This window comes from Pelophylax lessonae, assembly GCF_965119305.1.
Source record: "Pelophylax lessonae genome assembly, chromosome: 10".
In the NCBI taxonomy this organism is placed as follows: Eukaryota; Metazoa; Chordata; class Amphibia; order Anura; family Ranidae; genus Pelophylax; species Pelophylax lessonae.
This window is the reverse complement of record NC_138777.1, coordinates 48,177,022-48,199,117: the sequence shown is the minus strand read 5'-3', so window position 1 is coordinate 48,199,117 and position 22,096 is coordinate 48,177,022. Positions and strand designations below refer to the sequence as shown.

At 43.7% G+C, this 22,096-nt stretch overlaps 1 protein-coding gene across 10 annotated transcripts in view; it reads left to right on the top strand.

Moving 5' to 3' along the window:
• The window catches only part of CELF1 (CUGBP Elav-like family member 1), a 74,894-nt gene that overhangs the window by 19,774 nt on the left and 33,024 nt on the right, over positions 1-22,096 (top strand). For 8 of the 10 annotated variants that reach the window (XM_082270104.1, XM_082270109.1, XM_082270110.1 and 5 more), the window contains exons 3-6: positions 12,965-13,055; positions 13,489-13,676; positions 20,661-20,743; positions 20,843-20,891. In XM_082270104.1, coding sequence (XP_082126230.1) covers positions 12,985-13,055; positions 13,489-13,676; positions 20,661-20,743; positions 20,843-20,891 — 391 coding nt within the window. In that variant the 5' untranslated portion in view covers positions 12,965-12,984. The remainder of the gene's footprint in view (positions 1-12,964; positions 13,056-13,488; positions 13,677-20,660; positions 20,744-20,842; positions 20,892-22,096) is intronic. The other 2 variants (XM_082270112.1, XM_082270111.1) reach the window with 1 other exon arrangement.

Here is a 22,096-nt window from a genome sequence, read left to right as displayed (position 1 = left end):
GAAAAATTTATAAATTGTGCTTAAGAAATCAGATCTTGTATAGCTGGAGCAAACTTTCCCATTCATGAACAGAACCAAAGGGATTAGGATGTATTTTGAGCAGGTGCTTGTTTTGAGGGTTTATTTATTTTAACTTTTTTTTATTTTATTTTTTTTATTATTATTCCTATTGCATTTAAGAATTTGTACATCTCCTATAAAGGATAAGTTCACGTTTGGGGGGAAAAGGTAAAGAATGCACATATTTGTGCAGAAAAAAGTGTTCATTTATTTTTTTCCCCCCCAAGGAGCCTGTAAAGCATTACATCATCTTTAAACAGTGGAATCTGGGTCTTATGTCAGGCTTCTGCAAACACTTCCTCCAGCTTTCTTGCCCACATCTCTGTACAGGCTTTCTGTTTGAAAGCTGGAGAATGTTTCACTGAACTATGAGGGCACAAATCAGGTGCTGGAGCATATTACACCTCCAATACGGGTGTAAAGTGTAGCATACTCCCAAAGAAAAGACAGTCTGCACCCAGGGCCAATCAATTGCAGATGATCACTGAATGAGCGATTATATGCGAGCGGCCATGGTTCATTGCAGGAGCCAGCTTCCTCCTGTTGCTTCCAATGGGGCTACATCCCGTAGTGAATTGCTGGGAACCCCCACTAGGGTTCGTGCATGTAATCCGTGTTGGGTTCATTCACCAGTGTCAATGTGGTCTTAGGGCTCCTTCACCTCAGTCTAATTTGGTCCAGCAGTAGATTTATGCATCATTAGTTTGCAGCTGGAAGGTAGTTCCAAACAGTTGTGGTCTGCCTGTATAAAGTGATAATAAGCTGACAGGAACCTTAGCTGTATGCATGTCACAAAACCAGCAAATACCTGCATATAGGGGCAGCTGATTGGCCCTGAATGCAGAAATTCTGTGCCCAGGGACGATTATCTGTCCATAACGGCATGTAATCCCTGCTGTGCAGTTACATGTGAAGAGCGGACCGCTGCTGGGCCGAGCTGTGCTCTGGATGTCAAGTGCCCCCCTAGCAAAGGGCCTGTTCTGGGGGCACCCGGGGGGGGGGGGGGTTGAATTAATTGACGCAGATTACACATCCCTACGGGGCAGCTAGAAGAAATACTAGGCAGCCAGAGGAATGTCCTGCGTCCAGTTTGTTATTCTGAAGAAACCATTGTTCCTCTGTGCTGAGTGAGTCAAATGGGAGTGGTCTTACACTAAGATACAAGTCAGATTTCAAGCATCCCCTGCAACAAAAATGTAATTTTTGGTAAGCTAATCCCAATAAGAACAAGTCTAAAGGGATGCAGGCCCAGCAGATTTCCTTATTAGAGCCCTGCAGCTGCCACAGCTGATAATTATGAAACCACTCCCATTAGACCCACTCAGCACAGAGGAACAAACAGGGATTCTACCTTGCATAGCCATTACCTGTGTTTTTTTGTACTCCATAATATTAATAGCAAGCAAGTTGCTATTGGCTGTAAAGGTAGATTCAAACACTGACTTTATTTTTTCTAGTTATCAAAGCTGAACTTTTTTTGGGAGGGGGTGGGCAAGTGCCTAGTTACATCAGGCACCACTCCCAATTCCACTGGAATTACCTGGGCGAGAGTGAATTTCTTTCCACGGGTTTGCAGGGAAAAAAATCAGCTTGAGTCCCCATCAACAGTGTTGATGCAGGAATTTCCGCTGGGAGAAGATATTGATTATTGCTAGCGGCTATAGCAGCTGCTAGCGATAATCGCAGGTAAAACCTGGCACTCTGGTTATACCCAAGTTGGTTAATTAATCAGCTTGGTACATTCAGCCTGCCCATACACGGTTTGAATCTCGGCCGAAGTCCCGGCAACTGGAGCTGTCAAAAAGAAAAGGTTTTGTTTTTTTCCAATGTTCCACTCTTTAATCCCTTATTAACCCTTAATTTACGCTAATTAACTCCTTATTCTCTATTTAATATTTTCCTGCTGATTTTTTTTTTCTCACTTTATTTTATAAACTATTAATATTTAAAACTTTTTTGGTTTGCTTTATTCATTATTATTTTTACACCTTTAACTTGTATTTATACGTTTCACATAAAAAAAAAAAGCGCAAAATGTATAAAAAAAAAAAGTAATTTGTCAACTTTTTAAATGCTTTGTACCATTGCTGACATTTGAATTGTAAACAAAACCGGTTCGGTAGATATCGGTAATTGGTATTGGCGAGTAGTAAAAAACAGCATCAGTGCATCCCTAGATACAAGTCTTTGTTTCAGATACTGCAGCGGAATAGCAGCAGGTGGGGCAGGTAGGAGATTGGGTCTTGCTGTCTGACAGGCAGGGAAGGGGGGAGACTCAGAACACATAGTGGGATGACATAGGCACGTAAACTGACCACAGTATAGTGGAATAGCAGCCAGAATTACAGTGGTCAGCACACACAGGAGCAGATGGGATCAACCAGGTATTTTACAGCATAGAGTGGGACAATTTACACTGCAGAAACTTTAAGAGCAGTGAATTTCTGCCTTATCTTTAGACCTGTAGGTTTTCTATAAATTAATCTGTAGTGTCCATATACTTTTCAAAGTAGAGGAAAAAATGGTATGTATTGAATAGAGTGGTCTAAAGCTTATAACCTCTGTCAATGTAAAGTTGCTATCTGTGACGTTGTTCAGCAGGTTTCCCTGCACTGTATCCCTTTAACACCTGGAAAAGAATTGGTGTCACATAGATAGAAACAGCAATAAAAACAGTTTTTCCTCTCTGTTTTTGAATCTCTCCCCATGGAGAAATTTCCCATCTCTTCCAACCTGATACCCCTTCAAAATTAAACAAGGTTCCGAGGAGCTTTTCACCCAGGCTTAGGTAAGTACATAAATGGCCTACACCTGTAGCAAGAACATTATGTAACTTTGGTTAAAAACAAAGTACGTTGCTTTGACCAAAGTAGCGTACTTTGCTTTTAATCTACAGGGACCCCTTACCTACATAGGCAGTTTTTTGTGAAAGGTGAACTGACCCTTTAACAGTCCAAAGGGACCCTAATGAATTCCATTCATAGAGAAAAATGTAGGTTGCAGTCCCTGAGCGCACACACTATCTTCCTCAGTCTCTCTTCCAAAAGCATTATGGTGTTTCATGTAATTGTACCGAGTATGTTTTCAGCTATAAAGATGCTGGGCAACTTGCAGTAAGATGAGGACAGTAAGAATCGATCATGGAGAAGGTTTATTTTTGTAATGAGCAAATATACTTCATACATAATATGCTATACTGTAGAAACAAGGGTTGTAAAACTATGCATGGTCATAAAAGTATCTACTTTAATCTAATTTGAACAGTTTTTTTGTTTGACTTAGAGTGGGTATTTTTTGGAACATCTGCCAGGTTTATATTGCGCTTCATCTAAATCATTAGTCTGCGTTGCCCGTGATTTGCAATGGCACCCCAAACGCTGATTTCCGCCTGCCGAATCGCGGTAACATCGCGCAAAAAAAAAAAAAAACACGGGACGCAATACGCTCCAAAGAAGCTCTTGTACTTTTTTGGGCGTAATAAGCCCCGCAATTTTTTTTTTTGCGCGATTCTGCAGGCGGAAATCGCGGCAACGTCGCTCAGCGTTTGGGATGCCATTGCAAATCAGAGGCAACGCACAGGCGTCCCGCGATTTGCAATGATCTCCGGATCGCGGGCGGAATCGCGCCGCGATCCATACGCTGACATGTGAATGCAGCCTAACACAATTACTTGTAGAAACTAATGATCTTTGGAGAAAACAAAGCTCTCATGTTACATTGGAGAAGATCATACAATGATAACCGATCGTATGACACATACATGAATGAGAAAATTAAAACATGTCGGCTACACATGCATGGAATCGAGCCATAGGTGTCAGTAATTGATAGACTATAGTATGCCATTGTAATGAATGCACTGAACACAAGACATTTATGTGACTGACTGGAAGGTGCATTGAATGGATGACGTTTTATTTACATGGGTGTGCAGAGCCTGAAACTGTATCTGAGAGACTGGGGGGGAGGAGAATAGATTGACATTACTATCTGGTGATAAAAAGATTTTTGATCTGGTGCAGTAACATTTTATCACTACTCTTTATACTAATAGCGGGGATTCTTCATGGAAGTTGGCCAGAATTTTCTAAAGTGGTTTCTGACTCCCAGCAAAGAGCATGTTTTATGTAAAGTGCCCGATTTCATTCCAAAAGTGTGAACAAGACATAATGATGAATTGCTGTTGATGAAAGCTGTTATTACAAAGAAAAGCACTTGTATTAGACCTTGGAAGTTGCTAAATGAAGGGATAAGCCAATTTGCTTTTATCGGCTGGCAAATTCTGTTTACTTTTCCTTTCTTGGCAGCGGAATCTCTGGCCACGGAGAACGTAGGCATCTGGGGTTTTTCCAGGAAAGATAAACTTCTCTGTTAGCATCCATACCACCATAAACCTGCAAAGTGAGAAACCTTTTTACCCAACACTTCCAAGGATAAGTGCACCTTTAAATGCGCTATGCAGATTCCACCCCCAGCCTTCCTCATCACCAGGCTTTTTAAATATAATTGTGTAGGTTACACTGCCTGAGGACAGTGCTTTAGAGCTCTTGCTGCTTCCAGTGCAGCTTTGCAATTCAGCCCCTTTATCTGGAAGATACCATAGAGAATAATAGCAGTCAATGTCTCCAGTTCAGGGTGTACTCTATTGCAGTGGTCCTCAACCCTGGCCTACAGGGCCCACTAACAGGCCAGATTTTCAAGATAACTGAAATACATCCCAGGTGATATCATTTGCTGCTCAGTGATTGCAGTACTCAGTCTGCATCTCCCCAAGGTAATACCTAAAATCTGGCCTGTTAGTGGGCCCTGTAGGCCAGGGTTGAGGACCACTGCTCTATTGTACTGTATGTCCCAGTGTATGCTGTGTGATGCAAAGCAACAGACCCCTGAAGCACAGTCTTAATTTCAGCTAAGGTATACTATCAAAGTCCGTTCAGAAATTAAAGTATAACTAAAGGCAATTTTTTTCAGTTTTGGATAGAGTGGAGAGGGATTAGAGCACCTGTCAGTTTTTTTATTGCTGTCTGTGTCCCCGGAGATTCACCTTCTCTGTTTATCCTGTTTTCCATTATCATTCGGTCCCGGTTCACACATATGCGATGTGGGAACCCTGCAAATCCACTGCGGGTTCCCGCATCGCACTCAACTCGCAGGCAGTTCACATTGAGATATGCGAATCGCTGGGGGTGTCAATACAAAGTTAACGACACCCTCAGATCAGTTTGCGTATATTGCAGTGCAAACTGTCAGTTGGGACATGAATCGGATTGCATAGGTGTGAACACCCATGCAATCCATTTCTGGTGCGTACCCAAAAAAGGGTCCTGAGCGAGTTTGGTCCGAAAGGGATGCGAAATCAGCCATGCAATCTGTATAGCTGATTTTGCATCGCACAGACATCGCATGTGAATTGCATGCAATGTCTGTCATTGCATATGTGTGAACCGTCTCTGAAAGTGAAAGGAAACCCCATATTTTGGGTTGTCCCCTGAACAGTAATATGAAGGAAATATTCCATTGCTAGTTCTAGTTTGTGTGACCTGGGGGTCCCTAAGAGATTCCTTTAATTTGCAGGAATTTCCCCTCACTTCCTGTTTGGCTATGGTAAAGGAAGTGAAAGTATATCTCCCCCATGGGACACAGATGGAAAAATAAACCTTTAAGGGGTTATAACCCTTCTTTATCCAAAATGGGGAAAAAAAGCGTTCCCAATAGTTCTACCTAAATATTTTCTCATCATAAAAATGACTTCCCTAACCACTCCCCTTTAGAGTCTCACAGCAGGACTCACCCTCCCCACACTCTAGAGCCCTGGCCACCACTCCCAGGGTTTGAATGAAGCCCAGGATCATCTAACCTACTTTTTTGAGCCTAGAACAGTCATTGAGGCGCCCTGGGATTACAGGAGACTCATTCAGTGAATATAATTGATGTAAGTAGCGATCTCTGCTTATTTGAGAACATACATTCCGCCACAAAAAAAAAAAGAGGAAGGGTACTTAGGCATATCACATGACCGAACCAAAGACAGCCGTAAAAATGGTATGTACCCTAAACCATAACGCAGAAAGGAATGCGTAGGGGGTTCTCTAGTGGTGGTGCTGCCCAATCTGGAATTGGGCTTTAAAATATGAAAGGTGAGAAGTCTGAACACGGTACAGAATTAAAACATGTCAAGCAAATGTAATTTATCTGGCTTCACATGGTTTGGCCAACTACCCAATAATAGTTTTGCCAACAGTCTTTATTGGCTTTATAAATGTCAATAAACTGGCCAGATAGGCCTATTAATAGCGGGACGTGTTTGCAATCCCATTTTTTCCCGAAGGCACCCAAACGCAGTGCAATTTTGCCACGATTTGCAGGAAAATTGCAGGGCGCTTTTTGCCCAGAAGAAGTTTCGGAACTACTTTTAGGTGGCACGCATCCTACGGCTGCCACTATTTATCGTGCAACAATCGTGACAAAAAATCACCGCATTTGGGGTGCCATTGAGCAATAATTGCATCACAGTCGTGCCCCACGTTTTGCTGCGATTCTGCCTGCAATTCAAATCGCCCAGGTGTGAATGAAGCCTTAGAGTTAGCCTCCCATCTACAGCTTCAATCAGACATATGGATTCTCTATTTATCCTGTCCCCAGACTTTAAAAAGGGAAACCCTGCTGCCAAATCCCTCATCATGAGCTAAGAATTCTGATCTCTAGAGCTTACACTCTTGGTCAAATCTTCTGCGCTTTTAAGCGCCCATTACACCAGATCAGAGGGAGTTTCCTGGACGTTTTGGCAACATGTCTCTGTAGCCCAGCTGTTTAAGGCCTCCACCTGGTCCTCTGTTTTTCAAAGTTCTTCCAGGTGGATGTCCAATCTTTTGCAGATACAGCTTTCATCTGCAAGTTTCTTAAAAGGGCACTCTGTAGTTGGGTGTGTTTGACCCTTGTAGAGCCTGTTGGCACAGTTCTGTTTGCCTAGTTGTTGTTCACCCTGCTCATTTATTACTTGGGTACATCACCGGGTCTATCAATACTTTACCTGTGTCCTGTATTGTAAGTTGAAAGGAATTTTAACCTACCTGAAAATTCCATATCTTGGGGTACAGGACGCAGGCCACTGTCCCATCCATTACTCTGCATTTCTTGCTACAAAACTGAGGATTCATGTTGCGAGGTAGATTTTTAGGGAGGTGCCTATTGGGGGTGTCTGGTCACTTGAAGATACAAGCCTGTAATTCAGGGTCTAGGAATACTTAGGAAAATGAGGGTATTATTGATCGGAGGGTAAGGCCTACATCCCAAAATTGTAGAAGAAGATAGTCCTACTTGGGGGGTTTCCTTTCTATCTTCTATGAATACTTTGCGTCCTGTACCATAATCCCAGATATGGATTGTAGGTGTGCAGTTAAGTCTAAATGCTTCTTATTTTTTAATTTGTAAAAGAGTGGGGTAAGAGCCCATTCACACTAGCGCGACTTGTCAGCCTGACAAGTCGCGTTATGTCGCGGTCCATTGATTAGCACAGGACCCGTTCTAATGGGAGAGACACAATTCGCTCCGACTTAGAAAATGGGTCCTGCACTATTTTGGGGTGACCTGGGAGCGACTTGCATAGACTTCCATTATGTGAAGTCTCTACAAGTCGCACCAAAGTCGCGGTGCACGCAACTTCACAGGTCGCCCCACCCGAAGTTGTGTCGCCTCAGTGTGAACCGGCTCTAAGGGTTTATCCTGCTGTCCATGTTTATGATTCACCCTCTTTATTTGTCCTTGTGGCCATTTGGAAAATTACAAATTTTGAGTTCTCACTACAGCAGGAGTAGAGGAAAAGTCGTCTTGTGGAGACCCTAGTTACTTGAGAGGATTTTCCTTTTTTTTTTTTTTTTTTTTTTTTTTTTTAAAACGTGTTTTCGATTTTCCTCACTTTAGAGAGACCCCAGTTGCTTACTTTTGTCAATGGGACAGGAAGTGAAGAAAAGTTCCACAAATGTAGCAAAAATAGCCGGAAAAAAAAGACCTGTGCTTTGAAACAAAGTTTTGGCTTTATATGTATTTATTTGTTGCTAAAATCCATGTTCTAGGTCTGCTCAGGTTTTTATTCTAATGTATAAAGCTGGCTCAAAGGATTGAAAAAGGAGCTCCCTTAGGTTAATGCACATTTTTCTGGTAGTCCTGGAAGCAAATACCTAGAGGGCAGGCATTTGGGTTCTCTCTTGCACCTTGGTATTGAGCACAAATTCTGATGGGATGTCCGTACAGAAAACAGGCTAGAGCGTACAAGGAGGTTTATTGCTACTCGAATAAATATTTCTAGACTTCAATACTTTATCATGTAAAATGAAAGCTGCATAGAAAATTATTTTAATAATTTTTCTGTTTATTTTCATAAATTCTGTTACGCAGGGAATCTTAACCTTCCATTCCTTGCTTATTTAACACATGGATTTTACTGGTGTTGTAATGATCTTTGTGGTGGCAACAGGCCAGAGTTGCTTTCTACCTCCAGGACATAACTGTTACCCGGACAATCTGGTACAACTGGTTATATCCCAAGTAACGGTGATCAATGCAAATAGATCTGTGGAAACAGTTTTCAAAAATAGATTTGCTTTTTATTCACCCGCGTAACAGAACAGAAGCAGTTTGCTCTTTGTTATGTGGATTTCATCAGCCATTTCCTCACTATAGTTCTGCTTTCCATTATACCAGCTTGTTGGACAGTGCTGCATGTCAGAGCCTCTATATTCTATTCTATATTAGCCTTTGCTCTGGAAAGGTTTACTATCTGGTTATAAGGCCACACTTGGCTCAGATTGCTTCTTGGTAGTCTGACACTCTGTGTTAAGGCATAAAATACATTCACTCTTATAAACACACAAAGTTTATGCAATCTTCAGCAAGCATTAGCATTAAACAAGGATAGGCTACCTATGCTTTTCAAGCATGTAAACATTAAACCATGTAAAGAACTTTTTGCATGAATAAAATGTTCACTGATTTCTGGATAGATTTAGGAGGGATTAGAACCACCGATTTATTTTTTTTACTGCATGGTGGCTTCATTAGGTTTCCTTTCAGCCATTTTGTCCTTAGGAGTGGTTTTACCAGACAGAAAATTAGGGAAAATCTGCATCCGGTGGTGGGGGGCGCGGAGACACGGAGCACCATACCAATCCAACACAGCTCTAAGAAAAGGCTTTTTTTTTTTTTTTGTCTAGGTTGCCGTTGGAATTTTTTCTTTACTTCCTATCTGAAATAGCCATTGTCACCAGGACAGTAAGTGAGGGGAAACCTGAGGGCCCCTTCACATCTATGATAACACATGTACCGCATGGTACATGTGTTTGTGCTTTGCTGTGCAGTTCATTTTCAGTGGAACCACAAAACAAGAAGGCAACACACGGTAATGCAATACTGTGTTTTGCATCAGGGGAGAGAGAATCCCATATGCAATACTATGAAAGTGTTTGACGCTTTTCTAATGACTTCAGATTAATGTACCCGGGGAAATTCAGCTAACACTAAAATCCCTGCAATCTAACTCTGTAAAGAAGAAATCAGTATACTTGCCTTTTTTGAAGCCGATCCCACGCTGAGCTGTCAGCTGCGGCTTCACTGTGGAGGCGGTTGCAGAGGACACGGCCAACAACAGAAGCCCCATAGTAAGTCTATGGGTGACGTCACTTCCCATTCATTTCACAGCCGTTGTCAGCCGTGTCCTCTGCAAGAGCTTCAGTCATTGGAGATCGGGTCGCATAGACTTCAAAAAAGATATGTATACTGATTTCTTTACAGAGCGCTATGTAATTTGCATCCCTTCCAATGCTGCTTGGTTGTTAGGCTCAGCTGCATCTCTTGGTATGCTAAGTGCTATTTCACCCAACTAGACCTGAAAACACTGGAGAGCTTGTGGTCCAATAAATCATAGCAGGACGTCTCTCTGGCTGATGGGTAGTTTAAAAGCGCTTTCTCTTTAGCCAAGCAGCAGCAAGAGGGGCCGAGGGAGGTCCAGGTTATGCATAATTAGGATATAATTTGCTTTATGAAATTTTAAACTTAAGTCAGACTCTTATTTTCATCTGTGCATTATGGCATGTAATAGTGCCACATAACTATGCATGTAACATGCATCATTTAATCCCTGTGAGCCATGTTGAATCATCGGGTATTGTGTATAGATTTTTTTTTTTTTTACTGTAAAAACTTCACATTCTGCTTCTTGAAGGTCTTCGGCCTCCTGTCCGATGTTTCTGTGTAAACGGAAAGAATCCCCCTAAAGGATTGTGGGACTTTGAGGCAAGGAGAACACGACAAGTAAAAATATTATATTTAATCGGTTATAGGTTTTTAAATGAACTAATATACATACATTTAAAAACACAAAAAGTCATCAAAGTGATCTTCACATGGAAATGTGTAACAACATGGGTTGACTATATCACATGACAAAAATTGTACATATTTCCAACTCATCCAACGCGTTTCGGAAAAAACTTGTACATATTATTATAGTTTTTCTGTAATGAAAAAATCTTTTTACAATACAAGTAGAATGCAAAACACAAAAGTGTGTGTGTGCATATATATATATATATATATATATATATATATATATATATAGATGACAATATATTTGCTGATAAATCACATTATACAACAATGTAAGTTAAATACATACCACATAGAAGAATCCATCATTGCATGGAGAAGTGAACACACCGGATGTGATCATGTAGGAAGAATGAGGAAGAAGGAAAAGGGGAGATGTTGGTTCTGGTTTTCTCCACAGAGGTCCCTATGGAGAGCCCATGGATGAATATATATGTATATACTCAATCAAATGGTTATACAGTGAATGGTAACTCTATTGGGACCGATATTGTCCCAAAGATAGATAAATAACTTAATTGGATGGATATAGATATATAGATAGATATAGATAGATAGATAGATAGATAGATAGATATATATATATATATATATATATATATATATATATATATATATATATATATATATATAAATAAATTTTCAAAATAAAGACACATTAGAACATTAAGCTCAAGAAAAGTTGGTACAAAGTACATACCTCTTCAAACAGGCCGCTGTACATATGGAAAAGGAGAAGACAACAAAACCCAAGCGCCCCACAAATTAGGGGGGAGAAGGAATGGAAAGATCCCAGATGGCGACCAATAAAGTATAATATAAAAAGTTGTAGTCCGCTATTGACATTATGATGGTGTCAGCCTGTGTTCGGCAAAACAGCTGTGATAATACAAAAAGGAGGGTAGACAAATAGGGATAATATATACGACGAAGTTATGCCCCTAAAACTGGGGCAATCTCTGGACTGATAGAAGATGATACAAGTAATAAAAGTGCGTACCTGTATTATTGTCAGGGATCAAAGAAAAAAAAAAAACACGTCCTCTCCCAGCGTGCGTGGCCCGAGAGAGGAATAACCCAGGGCTTTATATGGCATGTCCGACCGGCGCCAGCTCATGCGCACCCGTGGTTGGTAGTGCGCATGCGTGAGCAGAGCGGCTAATGGGACCAATAGATCGTTGAGCACACTGCACCGCGCCGTGTGCTCCACGGCCTCCTCCGCAAGAACATAGCAAAGGAAGGGGACTGCTTCGGAAGAGGAAATCCCCAGGCTGCCGCCAGAAGAAGGGGAGGGAGGACGGGAGACACAGAGGACCGTAACCCAGATCCGATCACCGCACTCCCAATTGCCCCATTCCCCCCCGAATGCGCTGGGCGGAGAGAACCGGAAACAGCAGTGAAATAAAATAGAAGAAAAAAAGACAGGTTGCTATAAATGTCCTAAGCTGACCAATTGGTTATAGTGTATAGTATATGTAGGAGAAACCAACAGGAAATATAATAGGGCAGATGGTACTCTAGTAGTTATTGCCCCCTCGGGGGGGGGGGGGATGATTTCCAACAGTAGGAACAACACGTATATAAAAAATAATGTAACTAACCGTACCTTCACCCAAAAGGTTTATTATAATTCACTCGTTATGCCAACTGCCTGAGGGGAATCCATCGAGAAGGGGATGGAAGCTTACCGTCTAATTCTGACCGAGGGGGGGGGGGGGGGTGGCTTGTACGGACACTATCCAGCGTGTTTCACCATGGATCAAACTGGGCTGTATTTCCATAGGGTCTTATTCAGGGCCCTTTAGATGATAACAGTGAACGTTAATAGATAAAGCATAAATATGCAGAATTTTTGTAATTGAGACAAAAGATGTAAAACCCAGAATACCTAGGCAGGGATTTCAGTTTGAGGAACCCTTGTAAATTCCTGGTTTAGAAACACCTGAACATCTGTTGTGGTTGACTCGTTTGGAGAATGGCAGGAGTACAAACGGATCTCCAATATAAAGGTATCCTGCAAACCTGACCTGCATTATTGGTGGGGATTGTGAGACCAGGTCCTGTGTGTGGCGGGTGATGCTTCTACCACCCTAGCTGAGTCAAGCGGGCGTTCTTTATTCCATTCCGCTCTGTCACTCAGCCCTATCTCTATTGATCTGACATTCTGTTTATCTGATGCTGCACTCAGTACTGCTTCGCCAGGGAAAAACACACAAAACAAGCACCCTGCATCAGCATTTTCATTGTGCCCTTACTGAGCCTCCCTTCACATGGTAACATCCCCCTTTTCAAAGTGAACACAAACTTTTATTGCACCCCTTGTGCCTCTTCCCAGTCCATTCTGTCTGTCTTGTCCAATGCTGGGTTCATTGAGGACTCTGCTTGTCGTCTCTCCCTCGTAGTGTTTGTTCTCTGGGGCTTTGTGCTATGTTTCCCCTGTCCTGCTGCTCTGTGTAGTGTCTTCATCTGTTCTCTGAGCTTGCCTGGGCGGAGTTGAGCTCTGTCTTGCTTGTGTTTATTCCAGGGGGGCAAATTAGACAGACCATGGCTTCATTTAAACTTGATTTCCTGCCTGAGATGATGGTGGATCATTGCTCTCTGAATTCCAGTCCTGTGTAAGTGTCATTTTTGAGCCGTCTCCCTCTAGATTCAAGAGGTATCTCTGCTTTTGATTTTTTTTTTTTTTTTTTTGTGCCTTTGTCACGTTTGTCATCTGATTCAAGTGTGACTTCGCTTTTTTTTTTGTTTTTTGTTTTAAGCAGCTAATTCACATCCACCTGTCTTTGGGGTCATAGATATGCGTGTCTGGTGCTCTGATTACATGCAGTTGTCTGATCTTGTCGCGGAGACGGCCATTTTCTCGATAGTTGCTGATTTTTCACATTCTTGTGTGTGCTGTATTTGTCCCATACATAACACCAAATTAACTCGTAATGCAGAGATTTTGTTAATGTGCACAGTTAACTCATGAAGAACGTTTAACTTTTCACTAGTGCATTTTGGATTTTTTGTCTGACGTTTGAAGCCACTGACTGTCCTCTGTTGTAGATCCAAGAAGATGAATGGCACCATGGACCACCCAGACCACCCGGATCCAGACTCCATCAAAATGTTTGTGGGACAGATTCCACGCAGCTGGTCAGAAAAAGAACTGCGGGAACTATTTGAACAGTATGGCGCCGTCTATGAAATAAACGTTTTGAGAGACAGAAGTCAGAATCCTCCACAGAGTAAAGGTAAGCTAAGGTCTAGTAGGTGTCTTGTTGATTTCTGACCCTTCTGTTGGCAGTGAGGTTGAGCTCATGTCATTCAGATGTGGCTTATTTTTACTTGTATAGCAGGCGTCTCTAAACTTTTTGAACAAATTGCCAGTTTACTGTCCTTCAGGCTTTAGGGGGTCCGACTTGGAGCAGAAAATGCCTGGACTTCAGTGGTAGAAAACGGTGCACATCATTGGTGTCAGTTGAAGGAGTAGTGCTCCAAGGGCCAGATAAAGGCAAGCAAAGGGCCACTATTTGGGTACCCCTGTTGTATAGAGAGAGAGCTGCATAAGTAATGTCCATTCTTGAAGCAGGGCTCTAAAAAAATGGCTAACTGTACTTCTAAAATACATATAGGCAATCTGTTTTATAATCCAAAGGACTTGTATCTATTTCCATCCAGTTCTGAGGTTTGCCTAGTGCTGCCACACAGCACAGTTCTGTCTGGCAGGACAGGAGACGTGATTCTAATCTGCTGCGAAGTAGTACCGGCTTTATACCTCCTTTAGCCTGTGATTGGTCATCGGGAGAGGAAGCAGCACACTAAGCTAATTTCTCTGTTGCGACACTCTTTCCTATTAGCATCTTTCTTGGCAAATAAACCATGTAGCACAACTAATTTGCTCATTTATGCTGCTTTCCTCTCTCTCCTAGTCTGAGCTATGTTGTACAGTGGATTGCACGAGCCTGATACCAAGTCATACTCAGTTACTTGCGTTGTGTACATAATTTTTTTTTTTTTTTTAAGGGTGCATTTATGAATACATAGCTGCATTTGTGTCTTTAAAACAGCTGCCTCCAATTCAGTTTTATAGAAAAACTCCTGGTAGTATATTCTGAGGCCAGCATTGTCTTTAGCCAACTGCTTCATTCCTAGCACACCTTTTTAATTGAAATATTTGCTGCAGTTGCAATTATGGTGCTGACCTGTTGAAATATTGTGCAGGGAAACTGTGCTTTATCTTTAAAAGGACAGTGCAGAGGTAAGAGTAACCCATTACACTGACCTCCTGCAATCCTTTCTGGAGATACGTCCTGGAATTTTCCTTTTACAGTAAATGTATATCCAAATTTTCTCTTTCATTCATTGACAGACACAGCTCTTGGCATTAATAACCATTGGGTTATACTGCCCCCTACAGGAGTAGGACACTAGGCAGAAAAAAATTCTGGCTACACCCATGGGCAGTCCCTGGGGGTATACTCCGTCTCCCTGCTATAGCCACTCAGCCACTTTTCTGCCTAGTCAGGAGTAAGGACCTAGTTCCTTGCTGGGATCTTTGGTCATGGCAAATTTTTTTTCCTTCTGGATTTTTCCTGTGAGATCTACAATCAACTGCTGGACTGGGCGACAGGCTGGATAATCTAGATTCAGTGGTCACCCCAGTCTGGCCAGCGAGCATGCGCAGACCTCAGCTCCGCACTAGGTCGGCCTCACAATAGCCCCACTGGACGGGAGCTGGCCTGCGATATTTAATGCCTCGCGAGGTCGCATGTGACTGGGTCTCGACCTGAGTCGCAGCATACCTTCTGGCCGACAGCCCCCTCATTTCGATGGAAGGGTTCTATCTGGAGCAGTGCCTTCCTGGTTCCTGTTATGGTGAGTAGCTGTCAACCCCCCCCCTCCCCCTGGAGGGTTTTGGGGTGGACACCGGCCCCTCCTTGAGACGGTCAGACCCCCGGAATCCCCTCCTTCCTGCGGGCACCCCCCCTTGCCGTGTCCCTCATCCTGCCCCCCCTCCACATACGCTGGGAAGGTTTAGGTGGTCTGGCCACTTAACTGGGGTGCTGACTGTCGATAGGGGCCTTGTGCCTCTGGTGCCCGGACGATCGACTTTGCGGGGGGGGGGGTTGTATCTGGTGGGGGCTCCTGCCTGGATCTGTCCTTGAGGCCTGGTTTCTCAATCCTGGGTCCCTGTATGCCTTGTGGGGGCCGTCGTTTTGTTGTAGCCTGTGTTAAATATACAGCGGCCATGTTTGTGTAGTCCGGCAGCTATTTTGCTGTGGTTTGCCTTTGAAAATAGCAGCGGCCATGGCAGTGGAGCCCTGTGGGTGGCGATTTTGGCAGTGGGAGCCCCTCCTCATCCCCTGGTGCTGACTGATCATTTTACACCCTGATCACCGCATGTGTAGTGCAGATTTTCCTGGTGGTTGCAGGTGCTTTTCTCTGTGGGTGGGGAGTCTGGTGGGGTCGTCTCCCTGTGGTTTGTGCCTGGTTGGGGGTTGTCCCTTAGCAGTGTTTTACACTTTTTTGTGGGGTCCCCCTGGTGACTCATTAAGTCTTTGGAGCACATTTTTCCACCGGATTCCCTCTGAGGCTGTGGGGCCCTTCGGGTCCCAACCATTCATCCATGCACTGACGGCGGTCCTGGAGTCCCAGGTGGAGATGGCTTGCAGGCGACGGGCTAGCAAAAAGCGCCCCCCACCTTCCCCTGTCTCATCAGATCCTGGATCTGATTTGGCCACTGTGGATGTGGGTCACCCTGCTGGGGCTGCATCCACGTGCCTGATTCCTCTACGTCTGCGACCGCACACAAAAAGGTGCTGGTGGATCATCTGATTGTCTCTGTGCGTGAGACCCTGAAGATGGAGGATGCAGCTGAAGATGCCACGGAGGCGGAGGTAGCCTTTGGCACTCGTTAGCCATCCAGAGTGGGAAAGATGTTTCCGTTCCCTGCCTATTTTGACAGAATTGTCTCTAAAGAGTGGGGACAACCAAAGCGTTCCGGTGGTGTCCCTAAGCGCTTTACTAGGCGTTACCCCTATGAGGAGTCCCTTTTTAAGAAATGGACTGTGCCACTGGTGGTGGACCCTCCGGTTTTCAGACTAAACAAGGCATCCATGATTCCGGTTGAAGAGTGCCCAGCCTTTAAGGATCCGGCTGACCGGAAAGGCGGAGGCTTTGGCCCTTAATATGTACACTCTGGCTGGTTCAGCAATGAAGCCGGTATTCGTCATTGCCCAAGTGTCGCAAACTCTGACTGAGTGGACTAAGCTCTTAAGCCGTGACCTGGAGGGGGAACCGCTTCCCCCTGCTTTTGCCGAGCTGGCGGACCAGCTGGTTCAAGGGCTGCAGTTTATTTGTGGTGCCTCTTTGGATGTGGCTCCCCTGTTGCCTCGTGTCTCTGTTTTTGGCAGTGGTCCTTCGGCATGTCTTTTGGCTCAAGTGCTGATCTGCGGAATAGACTTCAAAAAAGACTTGACTGATTTTTCCTTTCCAAGGAGATTGCCTGTTTGGAGCTACCCTGGATGACTGGTCTCGCAGGGGGGTAAAGAGTACTTTTCTTCCGCAGGCTACTAAGGGAAAGGAACCTCCTATACGTGGGCTTTCCTTCTCAGCTCATAAGTTTTCGTCCCTCCAGGGTCGACTGACAAGGGCTCGAAGCCTTTCATGGCCTCTTCAGGAGCATCCAAACGGACATGGTCTTGCAAGCCAAGATCGGGCCTCTCCAGACTCCTGGACAAGGCTCCTTCAGCATGAAGGTGTGCCCTCACCCGTATCGGGGGTGGGGGGGGCGTCTTCACTAGTTTCCGGATCCATGGATTTCCCTGGTGCAAGACAGGTGGGTCTGTAAAGTAATTTGGTCCGGCTGCAAGATCGAGTTTCGCTTTTGTCCCCCGGCAAGGTTTTTTCCTTCCAACTTGCGCCTGCCCCAGACCGCTTACAGGGCCTGTTTGAGCGGTATAAAACCTGTTCCTTCAAGGGGTAATTGTCCTGGTTCCAACTTTACTCAAACCTGTTCACAGTCCCCAGGAAGGAAGGCAGAGTGCGTCCAATGCTGGGCCTCAAGGCGCTAAACTGCTTTGTGCGAGTACAGCTGCTCAGAATGGAGTCCATTCGAAGGATGGTGGCATCCCTGCGTCAGGGGTATTTCCTCACCTCTATCGATATCAAGGGTGCCTACCTTCACATTCCAATATGTGCCACTCTCCAGCGTTTTCTCCTTTTTGTTGTAGAAGTGGAGCATTATCAGTTTGGCGTTACCCTTTGGTCTCGCCTCTACTACTCGTGTCTTCATAAAAGTGTTAGCCCCGGTGCTAGCCTTGCTACGCCAACTGGGGATTGCGGTACTGGGCTTGTATCTTGACCTTCCTTCAACCGGGGGTTGGACAGAAATTGGCCTTAAGTACCATCAAGGGCCAGGTGTTGGCTTTGGCGGTCTTCTTCCAACGACCTTTGGCCACACACTCCCTGGTGGGGACCTTTCTTCAGGGTGTCCGACGTTTGGTTCCTCCAGTGCAGGCTCCGTTGCCGCCTAGGGATCTTAATTTGGTGCTTTCAGCACTGCAGAAGCCTTCTTTTGAAAATACTCGCGAAATTTCCCTGCTTATGTTGTCTCAGAAGGCGGTTTTTTCTAGTGGCTATCACTTTTGCATGCAGGGTGTCGGAACTGGCGGCGTTATCCTGTCGTTCACCTTACCTGGTGATTCACAGGGTTAAGTTGGTACTTCGCCCCTGCCTGTCGTTCCTCTCAAAGGTTGTCTCGGATTTTCTTTTATATGAAGACATTGTGTTGCCTTCCCTGAGTGGCAGGCCTAAACATCCAAAGGAAATTGGCTTGCATGCCTTGGATGTGGTCCCGGCAATTAGGGTGTACCTGACAGCTACGGAATCTTTCAGGAAGTCAGACTCTTTGCGCTCATGAATGGACCTAGAAAAGGGTTGTGCGCTTCCTCTGCAAACCATTTCCAGATAGATCAGACAGACGGTGGTTCAGGCCTATTCTATCAGGGGTCAGGTTCCTCCTTTCACTGTCAAGAGGCACACTCTACTAGGGCACTTAGTGCCTCCTGGGCCTTCTGTCATCGGGCGTCAGTGATGCATGTTTGCAAGGCGCCCACCTGGTCGTCGGTGCACACTTTTACAAAGTTTTATTAAGGGGATGTGTTGGCATCTGCGGATGTTTACTTTGGCCGCAAGGTTTTGCAGGCTGATGTTTAAGAGGACCTGATCCTCTTTGAGGGTGTATTGTTTTTTTCAGATGGGCTCCAGGTTGTTTGATCCCCTGTTGCCTGGTTATCTAATGTTTTAGCCTTGAATTTTTTTGTTGTTTCCATCCCTCATGTTTAACACTACTTTTGGATGGTCCCAATGGTTATGAATACCAGAAGCTGTGCCTACCAATGAACGAAAGAGAAAATGGGATTTTTGACTTACTGTAAAATCCATTTCTCTGATGTTCATTGATGGACACAGCACCCACCCCTCTGCGGTGTTATTATTCTCCTGACACTGCTTGTTACAAAACTGAGTGGCTATAGCAGAGAGGAGTATACCCCCTGGGACTGCCCATAGGTGTAGCCAGAGTTTTTTTTTTTTTCTGCAGTATGACCCAAAGGTTGTGAATACCAGGAGCTCTGTCCGTCAATGAACATCAGAGAAATGGATTTTAGGGCAAGTCAAAAATCCCATTTTTTTTTTTTTTCGTTTCTTCATGCCAGTTGTCTATTTTATTTTTGTTGTCTTTCCCTGCTAGTTAGTTTCCCCCTCTATTCTTGGCACCATTGACAAAATGGTAGAGTTGTAAACCGAACAAGAAGTGAGGATAAATCTTCCAGTGGGTACCAACTACTCCAGGCACAACTAAGAGGGTAGTTTCCCTCACTTCCCAGAGATTTAATCTCACTTTTGTGTTAAAATGCCATAGTAAACCTTCCTAACAGGTCACTTAAAAATATTTTTTTAAAAACAGACTACCTTTAACCATTTATTACTGGTGGGATCCACCCATGACCATGGACCGGCACCTGGCTCAGCCTCTCAGCAAGCCGCTGAGAGACTGAGCAAACCGCTCCAAACCCCTCCGCAGCCCAGCGCTCCACTGGGCGCAGGCGGGCAGAGCTAAGAGTCAGTGACAGATAGTCACCAGCTCAGAGAACTGAGCGATCAGTGGTGTTTGATTGCTCTGTTCTGAGTCTTAGAGCTGGCGGGGGGGGGGGGGGGGGCTCATGCAGCATCAAACTGATGCTGTGTCCACCTAGGTAAGTATGATTCTAAAAAAATAAATCCCAAACTTCTCTTTTTTTAAAGTGATTAGATTATTACGGCATCTGGGAAGCTTGCATTTTCAGAGTGTGGGTTTAAAATTTTACATTCTGTGGGAAATCTTTATACACCACCTCTTTACATCATTGCCATTGACTGGAAAAAGAGATAGAAAGTTATTGTATTAAGTTAAAGTATTTTAACGGAGTAAAAATTGCAAACACTTGAGTTTATATGATGTTTTGGCAGTGGTGTAACCCTGAGATGTCTCAAAAGCTTGCTGTGTTTTACTCAAAAATGTAACTGAACCCAAAAAGTTAACTTTTTCTGTTTGAGCACATCTGTAAATGTTGATTGTGCCTAAGCAGTAAAAACGCATCTTTTGTCTCAAACTCCTCCTTTGGAAAAAAGCAGCCCGCTTCCTGGGGTGTGAGTGTGCCTTGATACTCCTATGCTTACAGCATATAGCTGTATATCTGTAGTGTGAGATCCAAGGCACTGAATACTGTTCTCTTGAAAGTTAGAGTGAGATCACCGGCATTATTGGTGACTAGTCTGTTCACTCTGCCTGCCTATTTTTGAGTGCAGCTTCCTGAGTTAATTTCCTCTTCAACCTGTAAAATGTAGCATTAAACTAGAGATTTCCCTGCTTCTGCCAGTGGCCAATTAAGTAAAACAATCTTCTGCTTTGAGAGTGCATGCAGGACTTTTAGAGTAGCGAGGCTCTTATATGGTCATTCTTATTTTCCAATGTTCCCTGGCTGCCTCCACTCAAACTGTTTTCTAAAGGGCTTTAGAAACAGAGTGCTCTCCCAGATCTTGACTACTCTTCCTCGTTGGTTTGATCGTTGAGGTCTTGTGCAGAGTTCTGATGTGTGTACGGTCATGGGTGTGCTCATATACTCAAGATTTATTACAAACATCTGTCTCCTCTGGCACTAACGTTTTTGTTTGCTTTTGTTCCTCCTCTTAAGGTTGTTGTTTTATTACGTTCTACACACGTAAAGCAGCATTAGAAGCACAAAATGCTTTGCATAACATGAAGATACTTCCTGGGGTGAGTATTTTAGCACTTAGTGGAAATTATTCAGCGTGTTTATCTGTAAATTATAGTATCTCACCAGCCTATTTTTCCTTCCTCTTCTTCTGTGTTTAGATGCATCATCCAATTCAGATGAAACCAGCTGACAGTGAGAAGAATAATGGTATGTCACTTAGTTCTGAGGTCTTCTCAGGTGTTTCTGATACTTGTGTTGTGCTCCCCTCTCATTAAAGCTACAATCACACCAGAGATTAAGACCAGTACGAATTGTAGCAGCAGTAATCTTTTGATTACTGCTGCATCTCCGTCTGCACAACCAGTGATTAGCTGCGGCCGCTGGTGACCTGTCGTCATAGTGAACGGGGCTGGCAGCCTCACCTAGTCGCTTAGAGCTGCAGGAGGAATCCGATTCCTTCCGCTACAATTCGCACTGGCCTTAATCATGTGAATGTAGCCTAAAGTGGTATTAAAGGCTGTAAAAAAAACTTTTAAAACATACTCTACAGGTTTATGCAGTAATGTGCTAGTATGCACTACATATGCCCAGTGTGCATGATGCCTAAGGGTGACTGTGTCATGTGTTTAATGCTCTTCCTGAATACTGCATGCACTGCATTCCCCACAGGCTTATTACTCATGGTCTGTTGCCATTGTCACTTGTACTATCTTGTCATTTGACACCTATTTTCTTATGACAGAGCCGGCTGTACAGATTTCAGCCATGAGCAAAAAAAAAAAATGTTTTTAAAAATGAGCAGTTATTGTAAACCTAAAAGCTGTGAATTGTTCCAGTTTTCTCTCATTCTCTTGCTTTGTGAGTGTAGCCTTTACTGCTACCCAATTCTGCATCAACAAGCTACTGCATCTTCTGCATACTATAGATTTATCCATTATTTATAATGTGCATTGTGAAGTGTTCTAGCTATGATTTGAAAGCACAAAGGCAGTGTGCTGCAAAGTTAGGGACTTGTTTAAACAAACTTAAAGCCTCTTGGTGATGGCAAGCTCTGGTCTCAGTAACTTGAGTAGTTCCCAAATGTGTATCTCCAAGCTAAATGTTGGTTTCATTTGCAGCACCATCTGGAGGTAAATCTGAGATTGCAGCTTGTCAAAATATCTGATACTACACAGACTACTTACTGTTCTCTTTACAATAAAAAGTCTATAGTTTGCAAATAATTGAGAGGTGGTGTGCATCTGCATTGAGTTGACAGGCACAATACGCTGCCTGCTCTTTGAACTTTGTTGTCCAAGAAACATGACAGTGAAACGGGAAGTTGTAAAGCTGACTAAAAACAATTCATCTAAACCTAGGATATTTAATGTTCAACTAGAAGTGGTTTCTGACTAGGCTTCAATATTTTTAAC